This window comes from Mixophyes fleayi, chromosome 3 (genome assembly GCF_038048845.1).
Source record: "Mixophyes fleayi isolate aMixFle1 chromosome 3, aMixFle1.hap1, whole genome shotgun sequence".
Classification (NCBI taxonomy): Eukaryota; Metazoa; Chordata; class Amphibia; order Anura; family Limnodynastidae; genus Mixophyes; species Mixophyes fleayi.
The window spans coordinates 210,063,102-210,086,382 of NC_134404.1; the positions used below are offsets into that span (position 1 = coordinate 210,063,102).

The following is a 23,281-nucleotide window of genomic DNA, read 5'->3' on the forward strand; positions in this document are numbered from 1 at the left end:
CTTGCCACAACCGAAACTCCTGCTGGGCCACATTTACAAGCATGCTGAGCCGCATGCGGCCCGCGGGTTGGACAACCCTGGCTTAAATGATGAGCATTCATTGTACTTATTAATGTCCCGAGTCCACGCAGATCCTTCTACCAAAAATATATAAAATATTGCACCCCCCTCAATCCAGGGCTGGCAGTATTGTGGTTGGAAGGAATGTTGGCAGGTTCTGCTTCCTTTCCAATGGTCAACCACCTTAAATAAATACAAATTATCTGGTGGGGATCTACAGCCAGCATTTCCCTCCATTCCCCATGCCTTGCAGTAGTTCTACTTCACTGTCAGCAGGCTTTGTTTGTGACCACAACAAAATCTCCTGCTGGTTACATATCACTGTGTTTACTGCATTTGTAGGGCTCATACACATGGGCATTGAAAAACAACACTGGCTAGGGATGAACAAATCTTTGTACTTTCTTGTTTGAACTTTCAAATTGCATTTGTCATTTCATCTCAAAGCCTCCATGCAGCAAGGTTTAGTTAATACTTAATGAGCTTTCTCATAGAATTACATTGTGTTTTACAATGCTACAGACAACATTGAAATGTATGTATGTAGGTAAAGCTAACACTTAGTAGAAAGTGTGTGTTTGCTTACAATGATATTTGGACTATCAGCATCCAATAGGAAATCAGATTCTACGTTAAACTCTGCAGATTTCCGAAGGTGTGTCCAAGGCCAAAAGCTACTGGTGTATAGTATTTCACCTTATTCGCAACAGTTTATGGAATAAAACAGCATTAAAAGTTATTATGACCTGTTGTTAACTGTTAGAAGTTGCTACTACAGATGCAAATGGCAAAACCAGCACATAATGTAATATATTAAATAAAATATTATTTCTGAGCAGGTGCATTCAGGCTATGAAATGAATTTAAAGTAGTTTTAATAATGCATAATATATAGATCTTTTGAGAAGGTGCAGTAGAAAAACAGCAGACAGGCAAAATTGCTTTCTGGTAAATTGATAGAATGAATTGATGTGCTGTGTTTTATCAGCGGCTATAGAATTTCTTAACTCCTATTTCTTTTTTTTAATTGTGGTTTAATGCTATGGTGTGGGTTACATGGAGTTATAGATGCTTCTTAGTTACTTTTGTTTCATTTGTCAATGTTTGTACTCCAGAAACACAACTGGTTCTTGAAACCATATATTGTTATTGCTGACATTGCTTTTTTATACCTTTATTACCTCTATGTTATTGTTTATTTACATTGTACTGTATACTGCAAAACGAATGGGTAAAGAGTGCTAGAGAGCTAAATATGTGACATTAACGGAGGCCAAATATACGGAGTGAGACTTTTAGGACATTGAATTGGGCAGCATACGCTTTCCCAATGCCCATATAATGTAATATATTTTTTATATCTATATATTTATTAGTTTAAGAGCATTTTTGTGGGTCATCTTGACTTTGATGACATGTAAAGTGTAACCTTTCCAAACTTACTGTCTATAGTATATTGAAGCACGGTTTCATTTTTAATTTATTTAAATCTGAGATGGGTAGTTTTTTAAATAAATCCAGATGGAACTGAACAGGAATGAATAAAGTGTGATTAGATGACTTAATGGCTTGTATTGAAGGGTATGCAAATCCACATTTTTATCCCCGTAGAATAATGAATGTCCTTACTTTGTGAGAAAGTATTTTGATGGAAATGCTCCACATACTATAGTGCATTAGAGCTCTGCATGTGAATTGGTTATTGTTACTGATGGATTTTTAATATAAAAAAATATTTAACATTAGCATTTGTTATGTATTAGAACAAATCTTGAAGCCACTAGGGAAAAAGATAACAATTGGGAACTGTATAATAAAAGTCTATTCACCTAAAAGATGATGCAAAACATTTTAAACATTGTAGATTTAAATCACTACAATATCAAATCAAGTACTTTTTACTTTTTATTGCACATTGCTAAGACTGTGGAGTTTTAGTGCTTTAACAACCAAAATACAGGGGACTGAGACTCGGGCGAGGCTTGGAGCGTGGTAAATCCTATTCCTGTCCTGAACTATTTGGACAAGATGGAGAATGCTTGTCAACTATCAGTATGATTCACCCAAAAAAAAATTAGGAAAAATATTGCCTGTCAGTGAGTAAAACTAGAGACCAGTAAAATGATGACAGTACTGTATTTCACATGGCGTAAACCACAACGATTTTTGACCCTGGTTGCTGGACCATACATAGGAGGTGAAAGTGGTAGGCCTATCTTGGGCTTCCAGTTCTACTTCTCATAAAATATGTAAAAGAAAGTTAAAAAAATAAAAAAAGATTTTTTAAAAAAAGATTTCTTTTGTCTCTATTTCAATTAGAAAACATGCTCTACTTAAATAAATAAATAGAGTATTTTTCCTATCAATATGACATCACCGGAAAGCCTTCACCGGAGAAAGCACCTGTTTTCTCCAGAGATAGGGCTTTTCTCTAAATAATAAATAAAGCAATTCGTCTTCTACACACTAACTTGCTAACAAATACAGTAACAAACTTAAATTCAACACATATGTTATTACAATCTTACACATATTTCAGAATCAAAGTAACCAGCCCAATTAGTACAATAATTCTCAAGCTATCTATAAGCTAAAAAGCTTGCTGGAACGGGCCATGCCATGGGTCAATCAGGACTTCTTTTTGCCAGATCAGACACACTGTTACTTTGTACTTAAGTCATGTTTTCCTCGTTAGCCACTTCATATATTAGGAGATATACTGTACATACTTACTCTTGACATTTATTTTAGTTGTGCGCAACTTTATGAAAGGTTCGGGTGGCGCATACTACATATAACTTTGTACCTGATACTAAGACGTTTCCTATACATTAACCGAGTAGAGGATACTTGTCAACAAATGTGGTGGTCATCGACAATGTAAAAATGGCTACAATGAGGTTTGCATCTGCAATGCAATGTCCTCGGTGTTACTATAGTATAAAATAGGAGTAAAATAAAGTTAATCTTTTGTGTAAACTTTGAGATCTTCTGGCACCCAACCTTATCGTTCGGACTCCACCAACACGGTCCACCACTTGTTTCTTCTCTGAGGTAATCCTGCGTCAAGCACCCAAGTATTTGGGGGCCCACTGATATGCCATAATATTATTATTACCATTATTATTACAAAATATTTGAAAGTACCAGAGAATTCCAGATGACATCCTAGAAACCTTGATAAAATGAAGGCCTTGCGTTCATGGCCTATGTTAGGGGTATGTGATGTTTTTCTCATCTATGCATTCTGCAGATGCAGATGAATTGAATGTACCGTATATACTCGAGTATTAGCCAACCTGAAAATAAGCCGATGCACCTAATTTTACCACAAAAAACTGGGAAAACTTATTGACTCGAGTATAAGCCGAGGGGGGGGCTTTTTCAGCATAAAAAATGTGCTGAAAGACTCGGCTTATACACGAGTATATACGGTAATACAAATTCTGACATATTTTATGCCAGAATTGTGTACAATAGTTGAATAAGTTATTAGATGTATGTCACAGTATAAATTTGCATTTAAAATACATAATTTTGCTTAGTGTGGATAAATATAATACTAGACTCATATTTAAATTACACTATAATTGGTTATATGTACTCCTTATTGTAGGTAAATAAGCAAGCTGTTGAAAAAGGCAAGAAAGAATGTGAGAACACGCTGAGCAAGGCCGAGGACATCATGACAGAAGTCAATAACTTAGCACAAGATATCAATAACGCTGAAAATGTGAGTGAAAGCAGCTATGTGATGACATGCTCCGTCTTCGTGTCTGTGCAGCCATTTTAAGATATTTCACACTTACTGAACCACACACAAAAACTGCTTTACATTGCAGCAAATGGCTTCACAGAGAACAGAACAAAAAGGTATTTTTCCAGCTGTCAAAAAAATTCTCAACATTATCAATAATCAGAAAATAGTACAGATGTCATTCTCTACAGGGATTTTATGCAGTCTTAACTTTCATACGCAACTGAGTGCATCTTAACAGTCACACAACATAATCACTGGGATCCTTGGTCAAGAAATGATTCAATGGAAAATCTAGAGAAGCATTCCCATGGGTAACTCTGTAACGTCAAGTGGCCATTATATTCTCTAGGACAGCATGGTGCGTTCAGAAGTGCTGAGAATAAAAGCAAAAGGAATGTTAGAGTGAATCTGACAGTATAAGGCAGTTCTCTAGAGTAAGTTCTTGTGGTCAGAGCTGCTTTAACTCATTGGTGGATTACATTGCAACGTGTCCGCATGCCTCAGTGCAAAATACAAGGAATAATTTCCAATTGTATCACATAAGTTAATACATCAAAATAAAATAAAAACAATTTTCTTTATCTCTGCTGCAAATTATACTGTATGAGACTTAAAAAAAAAAAAAATAGGGGTAGGGTAGGCAAGACCAGGGGGTTAAATGTATTAAGCTCCGGGTTCTTCAACGCCCGCGAATTCGGCATCTTCAGCGCTTAAATTTAAATCGGCGCTGCCTTGTAAAAAGAAGTTTCCCTTTACAAGGCAGCGCCGCTTTAAATTTAAGCGCTTTAGACACCAAACTCACGGGTGTTGAAGAACCCGGAGCTTAATACATTTACCCCCAGAGCTCTGTTAGTGATTGGGATCGCTCTAGACTCTGATTGACAACTTGTGCTAATATTAAGTTTATATAATATTTAAGTTGATATAATAATTAGGAGTATGTCCGTTAGGCTGCAGTTGCAGCCAGTATTTTTTCCTTTTTTAAATATTTATTGTATTTTACCCATCACCATCATCATCATCATCAACATTTACTTATACAGCACCAGCAAATTTTGTAGCTCTTTACAATTGGAAACAAACACAATACTATAAACAATACTGGGTAATACAGACAGACAGAGCGGTAAGAAAGCCATGCTTGCGAGCTTACAATCTATGGATAATATCTTCCTTCTAACCCAGGGCCGTAACTAGGGCTGTGCGACAGGGGCTACCGCCTAGGGCGCAACGCTGAAGGGGGGCGCAATTTAGGAATATTTTAGGTTAATTTGGTTAAAATTGAGAGCCAGGGGGGCGGCATTTGTCTTTCTCGCCCCGGGCGCTAGAATTCTAAGTTACAGATCTGTCTAACCTATGGGTGATGTTCTGCAGATCTCTACAAAGGTTGGTTAAGTTATAGACTGCAAGTACATGATTGAAGAGGTACCTTACAAAAGAGCCAATTACAAGAAAATGGATTGTACTACATAACAGATTATACAGTAATCTACTTATAATGTTAGTAATAGTATATTAAACAAAACTTTTTCGCTAAGCAGCAAATCATACACAATGCACTATTCATTTTCTATTGAGTAAAATTAGACATTACACATATATACAAAAGCAAAGCATTTTATTATAAGTATTGGGTTGAGGAAGGATTACTGTGAAACTAAATCTTTCACCGTCTTTGCCCATTAGTTGACTGGATGATTATGGTATGTGTAGTGGTTCAGTATCGGTTGAAGAAAGATGATTACTATTGATGAAACAATTTTGTCTTCTATCTGGCAGGAATTGATTGATATGAACGATGAACTTCCACCACTGACTGACCAATTAAAGGAAAAAATAAATGATCTGACTAATGAAATTCAAAGGAGGGACCTCCCAGAGCAGGTACTCCAGGCAGAACTGCATGCGGCGCAACTAAATGAGTCCTCTGTAAAACTGGATGGGTAAGTGCACATGTGGTTTCAGATGTACAGTAGAAGATTTACCAGTCAGTGCTTTTTTTCCAAACACACAAAGGACTGCGGTGATATCCAGAGGAGGTAGCTGAGAACCAACAACACATTATTCAATGTATTCAGATACCGGCCTTTATCCAGCTAACAACATTATCTGTGTGTGCATGTGCATGTTTCAGATTTATTTACTTTTAAAATGTGCCACATAAAACCGTTGGCATAATCAAGTATGCAAATTATAATAAGCTGAACCAATACAGCTTCAGGTTTATATAGTCACTGCTGGCCTGTTGCACTTCAATTAAAACTGCTTTCAAATTTTACCAAGTACTCATTTACTTTGTACGTTAATGTATCCTGTTAATTTCAGATAGGAGCAGGTTCTCTTTCAATACAATATTACAGTTGAGTTCAAGGTGAAAAACAGAGCAGCAGCGCCACCTACCTCTCCTCCAGAAACGTGTCAGTCAGACTGCTTCTCTTAATGCAGAGCTCAGCCCACTGCTAAATCGTTAGTATTCGTCAGCTAACTTTATGTACAGGAATCATAGTGTGAAGACACTAGCTCTATGTAAGATCTACTCATAAATGTAAAACTGATGTGATAACTTAGTGACTTACATTAAATCTCCAATTTTTCTTTTTTTGAATGGATGCTACCATGGTTATGGTGGTTTTGTGTTCTAGAATACTGGGGGAGAGAAAAGTCTAAATGCTCAGCATTGGTTGTTTTTTTATTCTATGTGACCAGTGAAAAGGTAAAAAGTAAAGTCTGGAATAGCATAGAATCTTCTCTCCTCATCGAAACTCCTCGTTAATATAAAATAATGCACTGTGTGGTTTGGTTAAATTGTTAAAAACAACCCTGTAATATCATCTAGCTCCTCTTTTATTATAGGCTATCATTTTTCATTTGTGTTTTACCATATCATGTATTACTTTTGCTATATATGTGATGTCATTTTTATAGTATGGTAATTAACAACTCCCAGGCCTGGATTTAAATGTTTGCCCCACTAGGACACTTATGTTTCTCCTTTCTTCCTCCAAATATATCTCCATGGTCCTATAGTCCCCCATATATCATCTTTATAAAAGAAATAAGTAGAACCAATATATTTATTCTGCCAGTGATTTAAGTTATTATTCTTTTTCTTTTATACTGGCAAGAATACATAATAAAAAATGTAGTAATGATGATGACGATGCCTTGTCTGAACTTCCCTAGGCCCCAGTCTCTGTGGTCAATCCAGGGCCGCCTATTATATATCCCTGAACAGCCACAATTATCCTACAATAATACATATGAGATATAATACATATAATAGGGTAACGTTATTTCAATCCTCTGTGTTGACAATGGCTGCCTGATCCAGCTATTTATGAACTCTGCTTAGTGGATGTCTCCCATTGTGCATTTCTGTACTACAGCACAAAATAAACTAGATAGAAAGGAAACCATATGATTTAATGATTGAGCAGGAAACTGTGCATGCAACTGGTATGGTGTCTACAAAGGCAGACAAAACTGATTTTACAAATGAAGAATATGTACCCATTTTATGTGCTCTGGAGTCAGTGTCTAAACAAATTGTTTTGCCGTAGTTGCAATGCATTTTACACATTATTCTGATATCAATTCATTTCTGCAGGGTTTCATTTAGATTTGAATTTAACAGTGCTATCTGCTTTCACAGAATACTTGCTGAAGCTAAAAACCTCTCATTTAATGCTACGGTGGCTTTCAAAGCATACAGCAATATCAAGGACTTGATTGCCGATGCTGAGGATACTGCAAAAGAGGGTAAAGCCAAGGCAAATGAAGCAGTGGATCTGGTAAGGATAAAAATTACTTAGAGAAAAACTACAGCCAAATGTTTTGTGCAATAAACTCCACTGCCCAATCTAGCAATATTCTGGGTGGTCCATGCCCAGGACCCTTGCAGTTCAGGGCAACTCCCTACTCCTGCTTGCTTGCAGTCCTTTGTACCCCATAGACCAGTGATGGCTAACCTGTGACACTCCAGGTGTTGTGAAATTACAAGCCCCAGCATGCTTTGCCAGTAGATAACTAGCTGATAGCAGGCAGAGCATGCTGGGACTTGAGCATGCTGGGACTTGTAGTTTCACAACATCTGGAGTGTCACAGGTTAGCCATCACCGCCCTAGACCTAACAGCCTGGAGTTTAAATATAAAGTACTGGAGGAGCCAGTTTTCAATGCAGCTGATTTGTAAAAATATGGGGCAAGTTCTTCCTTATTACCTACATAATAAATAGTTCATCACCTGTTACACCTCATGTTGTTAAATTACAAATCAAATTATTATTATTATTATTGACATGGACCGTCTGGTGTTACTATAATTGCAGTTACACCTACCTGAATGTAAATTGTGCCATTTACCCTAGTGCAGAATAAATGCGACATTTTCTGTAAAAATCACCTTCACCTTCCAGGTTTGTAGTGGTTGAATGAACTGACTAGGTCCATTATAACCCCTTACTTTCATTTACTACTTAAAGAGTACTTTTTCATAGACTTCAACGGAACAGAACTGCATGTACGTATAAAACATACAAATTTACCATTGTTAATATAAAATTACCAAATTGACTTGGTAGGTGACCGGTGTGATATTGTTATTTAAAAAGTTTGAACAGCACTGTAAACAACTGTATGAATGCCTGTGTGTTTCTGTGCATGTTTACTATTGTAGGAGCATGAAAGTATGTATGTGCTATTGCCCAGGTGGGGCAAATGAGTGTGTTTAATAGAGTGTATAAGCGTGCCATGTAAGTATGTTTAGTTATTAATGTTTTATACAGTGGTCGAAGTGGGTCAGTATACGGTGGTTATGCTACACCACTTCTTCTACTGCTTTGATTGTAAAACTTTCAGATTCCATTCACTTACATTTTCCATACTGCTGCTTTTAATTTTTCACTTCAACCACTGGGTTTGTATGTGTATATAATATATGCAGTATGTATATACACCGATCACAACATTAAAACCACTGACAAGTGAAGTGAATAACATTCATTATCTTGTTACAAAGGTACCTGGCAAGGGATGGGATATATTAGGCAGTAAGTGAACAGTCACTTCTTGAGGTTGATGTGTTGGAAGCAGGAAAAATGGGCAAGCTAAAGGATCTGAATAATTTTGGTAAGGGCCAATTTGTGATGGCTAGACCACTGGGTAAGAGAATCTCCAAAATGGCAGGTCTTGTAGGGTATTCCCGGTATGTAGTTATTAGTACCTCCCAAACGTGGTTCAAGGAAGGACAACCGGTGAACCGGATGTGTGTCAGGAGCAAAAGCTAGTCTGCCTGTTCCAATCCCACAGAAGAGCTACTGTAACAAAAATTATCGAAAAAGTCAATGCTGGCTATGTTAGAAACATATCAGAACACACAGTGCCTCAGAGCTTGCTGCGTATAGGACTCCATAGCCGCAGGCTGGTTACAGTGCCCATGCTGGTGTGAGGAACATGACAAAGAGTTCAAGATGTTGACTTGGCCTCCAAATTCCCCAGATCTCATGCTGATTGAGCAAGTGTGGGATGTGCTGGAAAAACAGGTCCAAGTCAAGGAGGCGCCACCTCGCAAGGATCTGCTGCTAACGTTTTAGTGCCAGAGACCACAGGACACCTTCAGAGGTCTTCTGGAGTCCATTCCCACGGACAGAGCTGTTTTGGCAATACGATATTAGACAGGTGCTTTTAATGTTGTGGCGTGTGTGTGTGTGTGTGTGTATTATATATATATATATATATATATATATATATATATATATATATATATATATATATATATATATATACATATACACACACACACACACATGTATATATGTCTATACATGTGTGTGTATATATATATATATATATATATATATATATATATATATATATATATACATACATATATATACATGTATATACATACATACACATACATACATATATATACTGTATATATTTGTGTATATATATACACGTGTGTGTATATACATATATATATATATATATATATATATATATCTGCACTCCGTGTATTCTTACACTGTTAATCACATATTTTCTCTTTAGTGCAGTGCTCTTTCCATTTTTATATATGTCAGCTATATAACCATGACTAATGCATCCTCAAGAGCAGTTTTCTTTTGAAAAAGTTTATCATACAATAAAGGTTGTCAAAATAAAAAATCCAATAAAAGTCATCCCAGGGGTCACTGCATGGTGCACACAGTGTATTGAATACATTATATGATATTCCAGTGTGTGTGGCATAGGTTAATAATAGTAAAATAAGTATTTCATATAAATATTCCTATCCCACCAGTTCAACAACTGCCAAGCTCATGTGGATGCTTGGTAAATGTATAGATACAGTACACACATTCAATCTGTCATTGGCTAATTCAAATGGTACAATGTAGCTGTCCATTCCTGCAGAAAAATTGCATTCATCATACAGAGCATGATAAGTGGTACTGTACATACACTATATGGACAAAAGTATTTGGACGCTTGACCATTACACCAACAGGGACTGTATTGACACTGTATTCAAATACATATACTTTAATATGGAGTTGGACCCATTTTGCAGCGATAACACCTTCATCTCTTCTTGGAAGGCTTTCCACAAGATGTTGGAGTGTTTCTGTGGGAATTTGTGCCCATTTATTCTGTAGAGCCTAGGTTCCCAAACTGTGCGCCACGGCTCCCAGGGGTGCCGCGGTGCTGTCACAGGGTTTGCCGTGGACAGGAAGAGGAAAAATAAAAACAAACAAAAAAACTCACCAATCCGGCGGCGCCTCGGACCCAGCATCCTCCTCGCTTCTCACTGAATGTCGGGCATGACGTCATCATGCCCGACATATTCAGTGAGAAGCGGCGGGAGAGAGGATGCTGGGTCCCGGGCGCCGGGTCTTTTGCGCTTGCTCAGATGTAAAAAAGCGTATTATACGGTAAGAATGCAATTTGCGCTAACCTAAGCCAAAGAGGGATCAAAGAAGTTAAAAGTATACTTACCTGTGCCTTATAGCTATTTCCTGTTGGTGGTCGATGGGTGAGGGCTATTGCTTAATAACATCATTGTGATGACATCATAAAGCCTCACCTCCTCACCCCCTGCCTACAGAAAAATAATGAAGAGCCAGGGAATGGGGAGAGGGCACTCAGTAAACTCTGGGGTTCCATCATTTAATGCAGTACGTTGTCTAACGTTCAATAAAGTATGCCTTGTTGGGCTACCCGTATTGTTTCTACACATTTTTACATTCTTATAGAATGTGACCAACCAGTGCCAAAGTGGGTAAACTGTCTTTCTCCAGCCCTCGTGCTTCTCTTATGAACCCTTTCTTTCATTATCATTCTCCTTAACATACCCTTATGTTTTAATTCTTTCTTTATGTACTGCGATATTGCATTTTCCATTATCCTTTTACCCTAACAGTATATTAATTTATCCAGTCTCTGGACTCACACATAACACATAAGTCTTGCTGTCATCTGCTATGAAGGGGATGAGAGCTTTGCGATAGCTACCATGACATCCAGTCTACCAAAGCTCCCTTCCAAGATGTCATGCATGTTGGTTTAGTTCCACATTCAGAACTGAACAGTGAGTTCACAGTACAGTGAAAGCTCTGTATAAAACTGCACATTATGGTAACTATCTATTTGCCTTCATCACCATCATAACAAATGACTCCAGCTCCACTGACAGAAGATTTTAAACTGTTTAGCAATTTTAATAATAGAATCAGAAAATCCTGTGAATAAGTTAAGCTCTTAGGAGTGATAACGGATGCGGTACGTTTTTATGGTATTAATAAATCTGACAGTATTAATACCGACCTAAAAATGCTGATGATTATAAAGGGGACAAGGAGGAAATATAGACTTAACATATGAGACATAGAACATTGCCGATACGCCTGAGACCCGACTGCGTCACTTAAAATGAACACAGTGTGATCGTCAAGTTTAAAGAAGCAATAGCCAAACCCACCGATTTGATTACATTATACAGGCTTTGGGTCATGGCATTGCACCTTAAAACCGGCAATCTCACTGTGTCCATTTTAAGTGAAAAGAATTCCACTGCCTGTATTTTGTACAGTCGCGATTTATAGCAGCCTGGTCTCATGCGCGTTGGCAATGGTCTATGTCTCTTATATGGTATTTTCTTCTTGTCCCCTTTATAGTCACGGGCATTTTTAGGTCGGTATTAATGCTGTTGGATTTATTAACACCATAATAATGATTACACCGGTGATAACTATGTGCTGCAAACCAAGATCGCAGGGAAAAGAGGTTTTGAAAATATTGCTGAATCCTTAACCCAGTGGTTCCCAAGCTTTTTCAGTTTGTGGCACCTTTAGAGTCTTGGTAATTTTTTCAAGGCACCCCTTCAGAATAAATAGAGAGCAGTGCCCTTTTATTGTAGTTGGATCAAAATAACATAGTAAGTATTTAGGTCTGGACAGAAATACTTAATACTTAAGTTGTTTGTATAAATTACACACATAAATCCAAGGGAAAAGAACATTTTTATATATTTTTTCAATTATATTTCTGTCAAAGAACAATGTAGAACTATCATTAAGAGGAATTAAATCAAACAAAATAAAATAATTTATACAAAAATCATCACACTGTGCCCCTTTTAGGATCACACTGTCCCTTCACCATTACACTGTGCCCCTTCATGCGCACACTATACCCTTTCATGCTTACACTGCCCCTTCTTTCTTTTCCCCTCCACTATCACTATTTCCCCTTCATTCCTTTACTTACCTTACTTGGCTTTCTTTCTTCTGTCTTCTTTCTTCCAGCTCCTCTCTGCTCGGCTCTTCACTAAATATGTCGGGCATGATAACGTCACACCCGAAATTCAGTGAGAAGGGAACAGGGAGGAGTGAGGAGGGAGGAGGATGCAGGGTCCAGCCGAATCAGTATTTTTTTTATCCTTTCCTGGTTGCGGCACCTCTGTGACAGCGTCGCAACACCCCAGGGTGCTGCAACGCACACTTTGGGAACCACTGCCTTAACCTAAACCTGGTTTTAGTGCATCCCTAATTAAAATATGTTTAGTATGTGCTTTATTTCCTCCAGAAGGTAGCAGAAAAGATTAGACATTAATGTCCACAACAAACAATCTAGGCATATACTTTACCTATGTATTTTGCTTTAAGGATTCATTTACCACTGTTAAAGAAATTTTAGTTTTTCACATCCAATCTGGCTTTCAGATTTCTGTCTCAATTGCCAGCAAATTTCTATATAAAGTCTTTGTTGTGTGCTATACTCATATTACTGCATGCAAATGTGACCTTTCTAGACTCTAATTTTGAATTTACTGTAACTAATAGTCCTCCAAAACCCAAGATACTTGTAAAATGCCCATCAAAAATCAGAATTGCATACAAGCTTATTTTGCTTGAGCTATTAGTTTTCAGAATTTGCTTTACCCTTACTTTTCTGTTTTCTTACGCATAAGTAGTTTTCTTCTGAATTGAATTTTTCTGTCTAAATGTAAGAAAACGAGCACTGTATTATGCTATACAAAAAAAACCTGTACAGGTGATTATTTTGTTGTTATTTATTATTGGTTCCTCTAATTAATGTTCCAAATTTTATGCCATCCTTATTGTATTCACCCACATGAAAGTAAAAATAAATATCATGCTCTAAATAGCAGCGCTGGATAGAGGAGAAAAGAGAATAAACATAAAACAGGGACATACAAGGTAGGCAAAATACATGTAAATGTGAAAACAAAAGGCAGGGAAGTCCCTGTTTGTGAGAGATCTTAAAATTTCTAGTGGGAAAAAAGCAGAGCTGATTCAAGAGTGTGGCTAAGAGTGGAGAGTTGGGAGGGTGTAACAGTGTCAGAAGCATAGGTGGAATTAAGGTAAGCTCTAGACATTGGTTTTCAGAGGATGTTTAAAAATTTGAAGGCTGGGGGAGAGCATGATCAGGCGTGGTAGGAAATTCCACAGTAGGTGCCAGTTTCAGTTCAATGGAGTGGCTGATAGTGACCACAATAACAAAATAGGCCCAGAGCAGGGGCGGATTGGGAATTTAAAGTGGCCCTGGAAAATATTATGAAAGTGGCCTCATATGGTAGGTGTAGCGAAATGATCAGTAGACTGGGTCAAATCAACAGAAGTTGGACCACCGTTATTAGTGCCACCATGGACCAGGATGTGAGAGTAACCAGCGCACAAGGTGTAGCTACCGCTTGAGACAGTGTTAGGCCATCCTTCAGCCACTTTCCCTTCAAACACACTGACAACGCTGCACTCACCATTGTTAGCTGCATGTGGCTGCCCCATAAAGAAAACCAGAGGGAAGAAGGACAATACTTCCCGTCTTTCCCTATAGTCCTGAGTGTGTGAAACAGTCCCACTACAAACAGTTTGCAGACAGTCTCTCCTAACTGTTCTTGCAACTTTCACTACCTGCTGGCGACTTAAGTTCAGCTGCTGTATGACCGGATTCTGGAATGTTGGGGCCCTATTTGGAAAAGGGTTAGATACTATTCACCTCCTCAAAAGTTGCACAACTAATAAACACTTGACTCCCCCCAAACCAGGTACCCAGTTTCCCACCTCTAAGATAGATTACTAATTAATAGATGACTTTACACTATTGAATTGAACAAGCACTTGCCCTGATACAGCCTAGAAGGACAGTGTAACTTAGATATACAGCAGTTATATTGAGTGGATAGATTAAGCCGTCCTGCACTGGGATCTGCAGCGGCTGCATGCACAAAAGCAGTGCCATAAGGCTCCTGACTGCAAGTAGAGCTGTCAGTGCTGGAGGAGAGATTCCCCATGTTTACTATATGGGGCCATGCAAATAATGGGGTGGCTTTTCATGAGTGCATAAACAGTATAATGGAACAGAATATTGAAAGATTATTCATTTAAAGAAAAAAAAGGATCTGTTTGTAGACTTTTCCTTGCTGAATTAAACAAGAAACCTTACACCTACTACTTTGTTAAAAAGTGTGCAACATTTTTGCGGCCTCTGGTGGTAGTAGTTGCGAAGTTAGTAGTAGTTGCGAAGTTAGTAGTAGTGAATGAAGTTGCAGATTGGTGTGTAGCTGATTATAGGATAGGTGCACTCAAGCACTATATTGCATGCATGGGCCAGATGTTTATATGAAATTCACAGGCTGGAAATGGTACATTTTGGTTTACTGAATGTTAGTTTTCCCTGAAAAATTAGTTATTCTTTACCGTTGCTGGAGATGGAGAGTCAACATATACCTACAAAGGTATGCCTGTTTAACTATCCAGACATGGGACATGCATTTATAAACAATATGTGTGCAAATACCCATTGGCACAAGGTTAGTACTAAACAGATAGTAGTTATCAGTCTTTATTTTTCCTTTTCTTTTTAATACTTTCCACCATCGAAATCTAAAGTTTTAACTAGCGTAAAAATAGGCATAGAGTAATTTTACAGGGGCAGTCCCCCCATGTTCCAGGCTGACATATAGGTGCATCTGCATATAAAACAATGAATGTGCTGCACTTTTGTTAATTTTGCAGTTAGTAAATTTTGTTGTTTGAATCTATGGCTAAGTTCCTACTTTATTTAGCTAGGAAAATTGTTTTGCAGCTCTGCATTATTTTAAATGCAACTATTCAGGGTCTGCTCAGTCATTTACCATTACATTTAAATACAATAGGCACCTGTCACTTTAAAGCTGTGCTTTTTCTATACTGTAAACATACAATTGCATCTTCCTATGTGTGTTAGGTAGGTGTATTGTATTTTGTGCTGTGTATTTCAACTCTTCTGCTGAATTATAAACCATAAATGACCCCCTCCCTCTTTTTACTTTAATGATTTTAGATCCAGCATACAATCTTAGAAAACAAGCATTAGTTCAAAATGTTCAGTGTATAAAAGCATGTATGTGCTTACACAGACTCAGGGTAAAATGTAATACCAGCCCATTCTCCACAGAATATAAGCTGTGCACAACAACACACTATCTGTGCAGACACCTGGCCTGTCCTGTACAACTCTTCACAGACTTAGCTGTTCCCTGTGACCAATCACCCATAGCAGTCTGCAGAGTGCAGGGAAAGAGAAGGAAACAAGGTATCTGGTAACTCCCACCTTGCAGATCCTGATATTCTCTGGCGGTGCAGGCAAAGATTATGTGTGACAGTGTTTGTGTTTCTCCCCCTCTCTCTTCGGTTTTCATCTTCTGACCTCCCTGCTCAAACACTGAGATGAGAGTCTGCAGTGCTTTGGACAGTGGAGAAACAGCATGTTTCTCCATACACTGACAGCCCATGCTGAATGAGTATAGGGCGGTGAGAAGCAGGAAGGGGAGGGACTAAAGCAGAAAGGAGTGTAATGCCGGGGCTGGCCACTAGTGAGACAGAGTCAGCCCTGATAAGCTCGGTCCACTCAGTGCATCACTTAAGAAAAAGAAAAAATGTGCTTTAAAATGCCTTAAGCGGCCCCTTAACCTGTCGGCCTCCCGGGAAAACTCCCAGTGAGGCCAATGGCCAATCTGCCCCTGGCCCAGAGTTATGTGGCGCCTTTGCAATTGCTCTCTTTGCCAATCCCAACTGCTGACCCTGTATAGAGTAACCTGTTACATAGACTGTGTGAATGTATCCCACTTATTGTGCAACCTCAGAGTCACTAGGAAGAATACTAAAGAAGTGAATCATAGAAATTCAGAATAACCACATGTGACCGCCCTTGAAGGCTGTCCGTTTCTATTCACTAATGTACACACATTACACACCCAGAGAGACAATACTTAAAATTCTTTTGCAATGTCCTCAGGTGCCCTTTGCCTACAGAAAACATCTTGGGCCTGATTCAAAGCGGGACACAAATTGGGCATAATTTACATGTTTAACAAGAGTACACAACATTTGTGCACAACTTTTGCGTAGTTTTGCCTATAAGGGGACGTTTGTCTATGTCTCAGATGCATCTGGATATGAATTACAGGCAATTGTGCTCATTAGTGTAATGTCATCTTCTGGACATGTGCAGTGCCCTATCAAGCAACTTATGCTACGTAAACAGACGTATGTCTGGACTTGAATCAGGCCCCTTGAGTGCTTCAAAGCTACAGGGGTTAGTTCAGAGTTTGCTACTGACTAGTTTCCCTTATCATTTGCTCCTGTAATTAGAGTAACTTGAAAAGTTTGTTTTATTACAATATTTTAAAAAGGGAACAATTCTGATAGCGCAAGAACAGCTAATTTTTGTTATTTTGTAGAAAAGGAGCATCTGTATAGAGAGACTTGTAAAATACAAAATAATGTTGGTATAATATAATATATTTATTGGAAACCATAGCTCGGTTAGATCTCCATGTACATTTCAAATTACCCATTACCTCATTTGAGGGAGGAATTGCGATTTTTTTATAGTAATGGTCAACCTTGAGAAAGGTCAACTGTTATGGTAAATTAGGAAATATAGAAATTGAATAAAAATAATTCAAACATAAATTAGCAAATGAAAAAGTACAAGCAATTTGCCTTATACCAGTACATTAGCTTTCTACAAAATGAGCAGGAGCTGGAATAGCAAATTATCACCGTGGTGGAGAATATTTTCTCTTCATGTAGGTGGATTTTATCTGTGTCCATTGCATCTTCAAAGGTAGTTTGGTTAAATTTCAGATACGGATCGGAAGTTGACAGATGCTGGGGGCTGGGAAAAAATAAAAGTTTTAATACAATAAAACTGAAGGCGAAAGCACTCAAATGATTTCTTAACGTTTATTCAAAGGATATTCACAATCCTGTCAATCATTCAGAAAATAAATCATTAAATAATAAATCCGTATTGTAGGTGCTGGTAAAAAAAAAAAAAACTACGACGGAGGCAGCTTTCAACTAGTAAAGCCTTTACTATACTTTAAGCCTGTTTTCCTGACCAGCTTGATGTGTATATACAATATGAGAAAGACAAGAATAGAAAATCAAATTAAGCACCTAGGCAAGCTGTCAATTTTTTTTTAGAATGTGCAGAGGTTCCATTGAGATATGTATAGAGAACTCAGCACAATAAAAGAAAATCATATATAAGACTTCTGGCACAATTGCTATCCTCGCTGCTGATTGTATGGAAATGCATAAGCAGTTAAACTTGTGATAATAGCATTTATTTAGATTTCAGCTCAAGTCCCCTACTGCAGCTAATAGATTTATACTCAATAGATTTCATGGTCAGTCAGGATCTTATACATTTTTCTTTTGTCAGATAGCCAAGTAAATAAATGTCAAATGTTGTAGCATTTCAGTCAGTGACTAAGAGCTTCATACTGAGTTGACCACAAATTGGGATGAATTTACAATAAAAGAGGTACATGCAAATATAGCTTATCTACTCATATATGCTCGCCAGTTGCCTGTTGAAGGAGACCATCTCTGAAACGCGTAGCAGGAGGGCACAGCGGGGGTAACCACAGACAAATCGCTATATGCTTTCTCCTGCAGTTACTGTATGAGTAGCACAGTGACTAACAGTGATGTAGGGGAGGGTTCTTTCCTTTCCTCCAGTACTTCCTGCATCATACATTGCAGGAGAAAGCAATCCATGACTATTCTGTGGGTCACAGTGCAGTTCATTACTGCAGTTACTGAGGAGAATGGGGACTAATACCAGGAAAAGACGTACTGCAGAGATTGGTGGCATAGGGATGAGGGGCATTTAAAGGATAGGTGGTGGTGCAGGTAGATCTCAAGTGGCATATGGGATCCATTGTATGAAAAACCCTTAATCTACAAATATATCTATTTACTTATCCATCATGGACTCACTTAACATAGTCCTGCTTAAAGTGTTCACAACATAAATATTTTTAGTCTCCAAATGCATGACCTTACATTTATGCAGATTGAACTTCATTTGCCATGTTGCTACCACACCACCCTATTTGTCTGAGGATCTTATACTGACTCTATTGCGCTGTATAATTTTGTGTCAACTGCAAAAAAGATTATGCACTTTAATTCCTTCTTCTATGTTATTTAGGCACAGTCTAAACAACATTGTACTAAACAAATACTGACTGTTTTTTCATGTAACACACACATATCAACTTTAATTTTCAGTGTACAAATAAGCCATCAAGTATTTGTGTGTTACATGAAAAAAACAGTCAGTATTTAACTTATGGGCAAAATAGAACACTCATTTGCACCCTTCCATTTTAACATGGTTTTGTCCAGGAGACTGAAATAAGGATCCTCTTCATTTAAAATCCTTAATGAATCAGACCCCTTGTTTTGTATCTAAGTACTACATTATATGTTGCTAAATAATCCTAATAAAAAATTAGAGTAAATCCAATTTCCATGTAGCACATTTTGCCTTTAATCCAAGTGGACTTTTCAAGGATTGAGTTCATTTATGTTTTCTCTGGTATGGAAAAACTCGCACCTAAATTCTATTATTATTAATGAAATCTAAATGATTTGTTTGTTTTCTGATGAAGGTTATTGGCCCACAAGGATCCTTAAAAGATGAAGCAAAAAGGTCTATTCAGAAAAGCTTCCGGGTTCATACTGATGCTAAGGGACAGGCTCAACATTTAAAAGGTAATATTGGTGGAGCATCTTTCTTTGAAAAAGAAAATACATTGGAATTATTTATTATCCAATAATGTATTGTGCAAAAATGTGACTTATCATATGTTATTATTATTATTACTATGCTATTTACATCACTGCCCCATTAGAGTTTACACTCTAAAATCCCTGCCACACAAGCAAACAGACTTGTCAGAAAGCTATTAACCTGCTAATATGTTTTTAGAAAAATGTAACTATTGAAAGAACATAACTCAAATCATTGCAGAATACACTGCACAAGATCTTCGGTTTAGAGCCCAAAACTTAATTACCAGGTAACGTAAAAATAAATCACCCCAACATTCGTTCCCTTCGAAAGCTGAAAGCCGAGCGGACCAATACCATGCCGTGAGCAAGGAATTGTTAGCTTATTATTGGTTCTTTCGCTTACACTCATCTCATCATTCATTTTAAAATGAATGATTAGTAACTCCCATAGCTAAACAGGAGTGCATCTTTTAAGTAATTAAGTAATCTACCATCATAGAACCAAACTTTTTTTAAAGGGCATCTCAAGTAAATAAAGTGATTCCTCGTAGTCCCCCCTGCACCCAATTAGTAGAGCTGTGATTTATTGAAATACCTCTTTGTTTTATGGAAGTGCAAGCATGGGAGGGGGCAATGTATATCTACTTTTGGCACAGATGGGCAATCAGAAACAAATATGTAGCTGGAATTCCTCTTTAAATTCCTGCAATGCAATGGTAGTGCTGTAAGGTAAGTTAGGCAAATAAATGTAATGCAGGGCACACTTTATTAACATTCAGCTGTGAAGAGGTTAAACTGAACAATCTTTGTCTATCTCAAAATCACGTTAATAGAAAACATACATTTCATAGAAAAGTAATCTTGCAAAAGATGGATGGAGCTGATGTAGTCTGTTAGTTTCTTTTTTTTTTTAATTTATATGTAAATGTCATCTTAGTGCAGCTACACTCAACACCCACATGATTGATTCCCATAGAGTAGCAGGGCAGGTGCTTTGAAATAAAAGATTCCCTGCAGGCTCATGCAGATCAAATTTCAAATAAATATTATTTTAATTAGCGTATGTAATGTGTCGCTGGTGCGTAATGTCGCTATTGCTGATATATTGTAGAAACTAATATTACATTTAATTGTTGAACATTGGAACTAAAGATTTAAAGGTCACATTCAAAAGTCCCAAAAAGTTGACCTACAGCATAAAGGAATTTTCTGACATTTTGTTATGAGCTTGTTTTTAAGAGATGCGCACATATTTGCATGTAAAGAGTCTGTAGAGATTGTAAAAGTTTGCATCTTATGGAGAAACTGGACAGATTGGAGGGTTCTTAACTAAATGTTTGCTTGAGGGTAGATTTACGAAACTGCAGTTTGATGTGCAGTTTGTAAACCGAGCGATTTACTAAAGCCAAATCACAAATCAAAGCACATTATTTAAAACCACAGGGTCTCAAACAACACTCCCGATTTTTATCTATGAAAGGTACTAGGGGCAGGCTGCCAAATTTTAGCCTGGCAGGGCAAGACTCGGCTCAGCAGCATTTTAGGAACATTTTAAAGGAATAAAATGCAGGTATCCCTCTATGACACCAGCCAGGGGAGCAAATGCCCCCCTGCAACCCAGCCAGCCCCTGGAAGGTATACAAACTGTTCCATTTATTAAGCAGGGGTTTGCCAAACCACATGGCAAACCTCCACTTATTGGTGAAATAAAACATAGACGTGGTTCTGACAGGTGACACAGCTCAAAGACACATTCTGTTTCAACTATCTTGCCTGTTATAAGGTATAAATAAATAAATGTTAAAAAACTCTCTTTCATTCCTGAGCTCAGCCTACTCAGCATCAGGTTCAGTCCTTTAGAGGGGGGGGGGGGGGGGCGGGCTGACCAACACACCTAGAGATTGCTGGCTTAAGGTTGAGTAGCACTGGGCGCCAGACTAACGTTAAATAAATAGCATTTTAATTTAATATGTAGACGTTTATCTCCTTTTCCTGCCAACCATGACTTTATATTACAAGCATTCCCTTTTAATTAGTACACCTTTTCTCTCTACCAGCACTGATATTAAATTATTAGCATTTCCATTTAATAAAATGGTGGGGAGGGGTGGAAAAAGGGAAAAGGGAGTGGAGGAGGGAGTTGAGGGGATTTTGAGGAGTCAGGGGAGAAACAGACCTTTGATCCTTGGCAAAGAGATAAAGGTGGCTGGCCCTTCCCCTGGGCTATCTCACCTGTCTGAACCATGTCTTTGGAGGCTTTTTTCAACAATTAGTAGCAGTTTGCCAAGTGCTTTGGCAAACCCGTGCTTAATAAATGGAACAGTTTGTATACCTTTGATGGGTAAGAATCGGGAGTGCGATTTGAGACCTTTTCACTTAAATAACGTGAGTTGATGTGTGGTTTGGCCTTTTATAAATCACTCGGTTTACAAAAGCACATCTGTTTGGAGAGGAAAAATAAAATGAAAGTGAGAAAAATGACAGGTAGCCACCAGACAGCACCCCTTGTATTCAGCTCTCTGAGGCATTGTGATGATCTGAGTAAGGTGGGCTCAGAGCAACTCTGTCATTGTCACTTAGATATTCACTCCTCACACCTGAGCTGCCCCTCAGTCTTATGCCCTGGGCCATGGCACACGACTCACTGTCATAGTTGTGGCTCTAGATGATGGTGGCTCGGCACTGTAAGGCATTCATTAGAACTGCACAGGAACAAGCAGCACATGTCTTTCAGTGATGTCAATTAAAGTTGAGAGCTAAGAGCAGAAAGATTTTGGTATCCAAGTAGCAAGTCTGACTGATGCTGTTACTTATAGTTTTAATTACATAAATATTTAAAAATATCCTGAAACTGTTAGGAAAGATGAAAGAAAAAGGAAAGTTTTTAAACTACAAATCCTTCTTGTTGACCGCGACAGGGCTTCCAATTTTTTTGCATGGGAGCAAACAGCGAGCATCTTAATAAACAATATAGAATACAGAGAATGTTCTAGTGACCTCTATATAATACAAAGAGTGTTCTTATGAACACCAGTCGAAACACAATGCATTCTAGTGACGACAATTTAATGTCAACCCTATTCTGAAGGATACTATAAAATGCAGGTTTCCTAAATATCTGGTGGTTTTAAAATCCAAGTCCCCTAAATATTTTGTGGATTTACAATGCAGACCCCTAAATCTAAAGTGGTAGTGTTATAGTGCAGACAGCTAATATCTCACGTGGTGACTTTATAACACACGCCACCCCAAATCTCAGGTGGCTTTATTTATTTATTTATTTATTTATTTTCTTAGCTCAAAAGCTTTTTAGTAGATTTTCCAAAGTATAAAGTATACATAGATAAACATATCTCGCATGGCAGATAAATAGACAAAAACAAAAGAAAAAAAATAGAGAACCAAGGATGACATTAAAAGGGGTAGACTACAAACTAAAGGAGAGAGGCAGGGAAGGTGGAAGGGGAGGGCTAGACATCACCAGGAGCGTTCGGAGAGGGGAGGGAGGTAAAGTGCGAGAGGGCCCTTCATTTGGGCGGCCCATGGTAAGTGGCGTGAGCCCTAACTTGACCTAGAAGGGGAGGTCGCAACCATCATCATCATCATCATCATTTATTTATATAGCGCCACTAATTCCGCAGCGCTGTACAGAGAACTCATTCACATCAGTCCCTGCCCCATTGGAGCTTACAGTCTAAATTCCCTAATATAGACACACACTCACACACAGACACAGACAGACAGACAAAGAGAGAGAGACTAGGGTCAATTTTGATAGCAGCCAATTAACCTACCAGTATGTTTTTGGAGTGTGGGAGGAAACCGGAGCACCCGGAGGAAACCCACGCAAACACAGGGAGAAC

General features: G+C 38.1%; 1 protein-coding gene across 4 annotated transcripts in view; it reads left to right on the forward strand.

Moving 5' to 3' along the window:
- Positions 1-23,281, forward strand: part of LAMA2 (laminin subunit alpha 2) — a 711,555-nt gene that overhangs the window by 573,760 nt on the left and 114,514 nt on the right. For all 4 annotated transcript variants that reach the window (XM_075203053.1, XM_075203052.1, XM_075203054.1 and 1 more), the window contains 4 exons: positions 3,677-3,793; positions 5,600-5,763; positions 7,473-7,611; positions 19,295-19,397. In XM_075203053.1, coding sequence (XP_075059154.1) covers positions 3,677-3,793; positions 5,600-5,763; positions 7,473-7,611; positions 19,295-19,397 — 523 coding nt within the window. The remainder of the gene's footprint in view (positions 1-3,676; positions 3,794-5,599; positions 5,764-7,472; positions 7,612-19,294; positions 19,398-23,281) is intronic.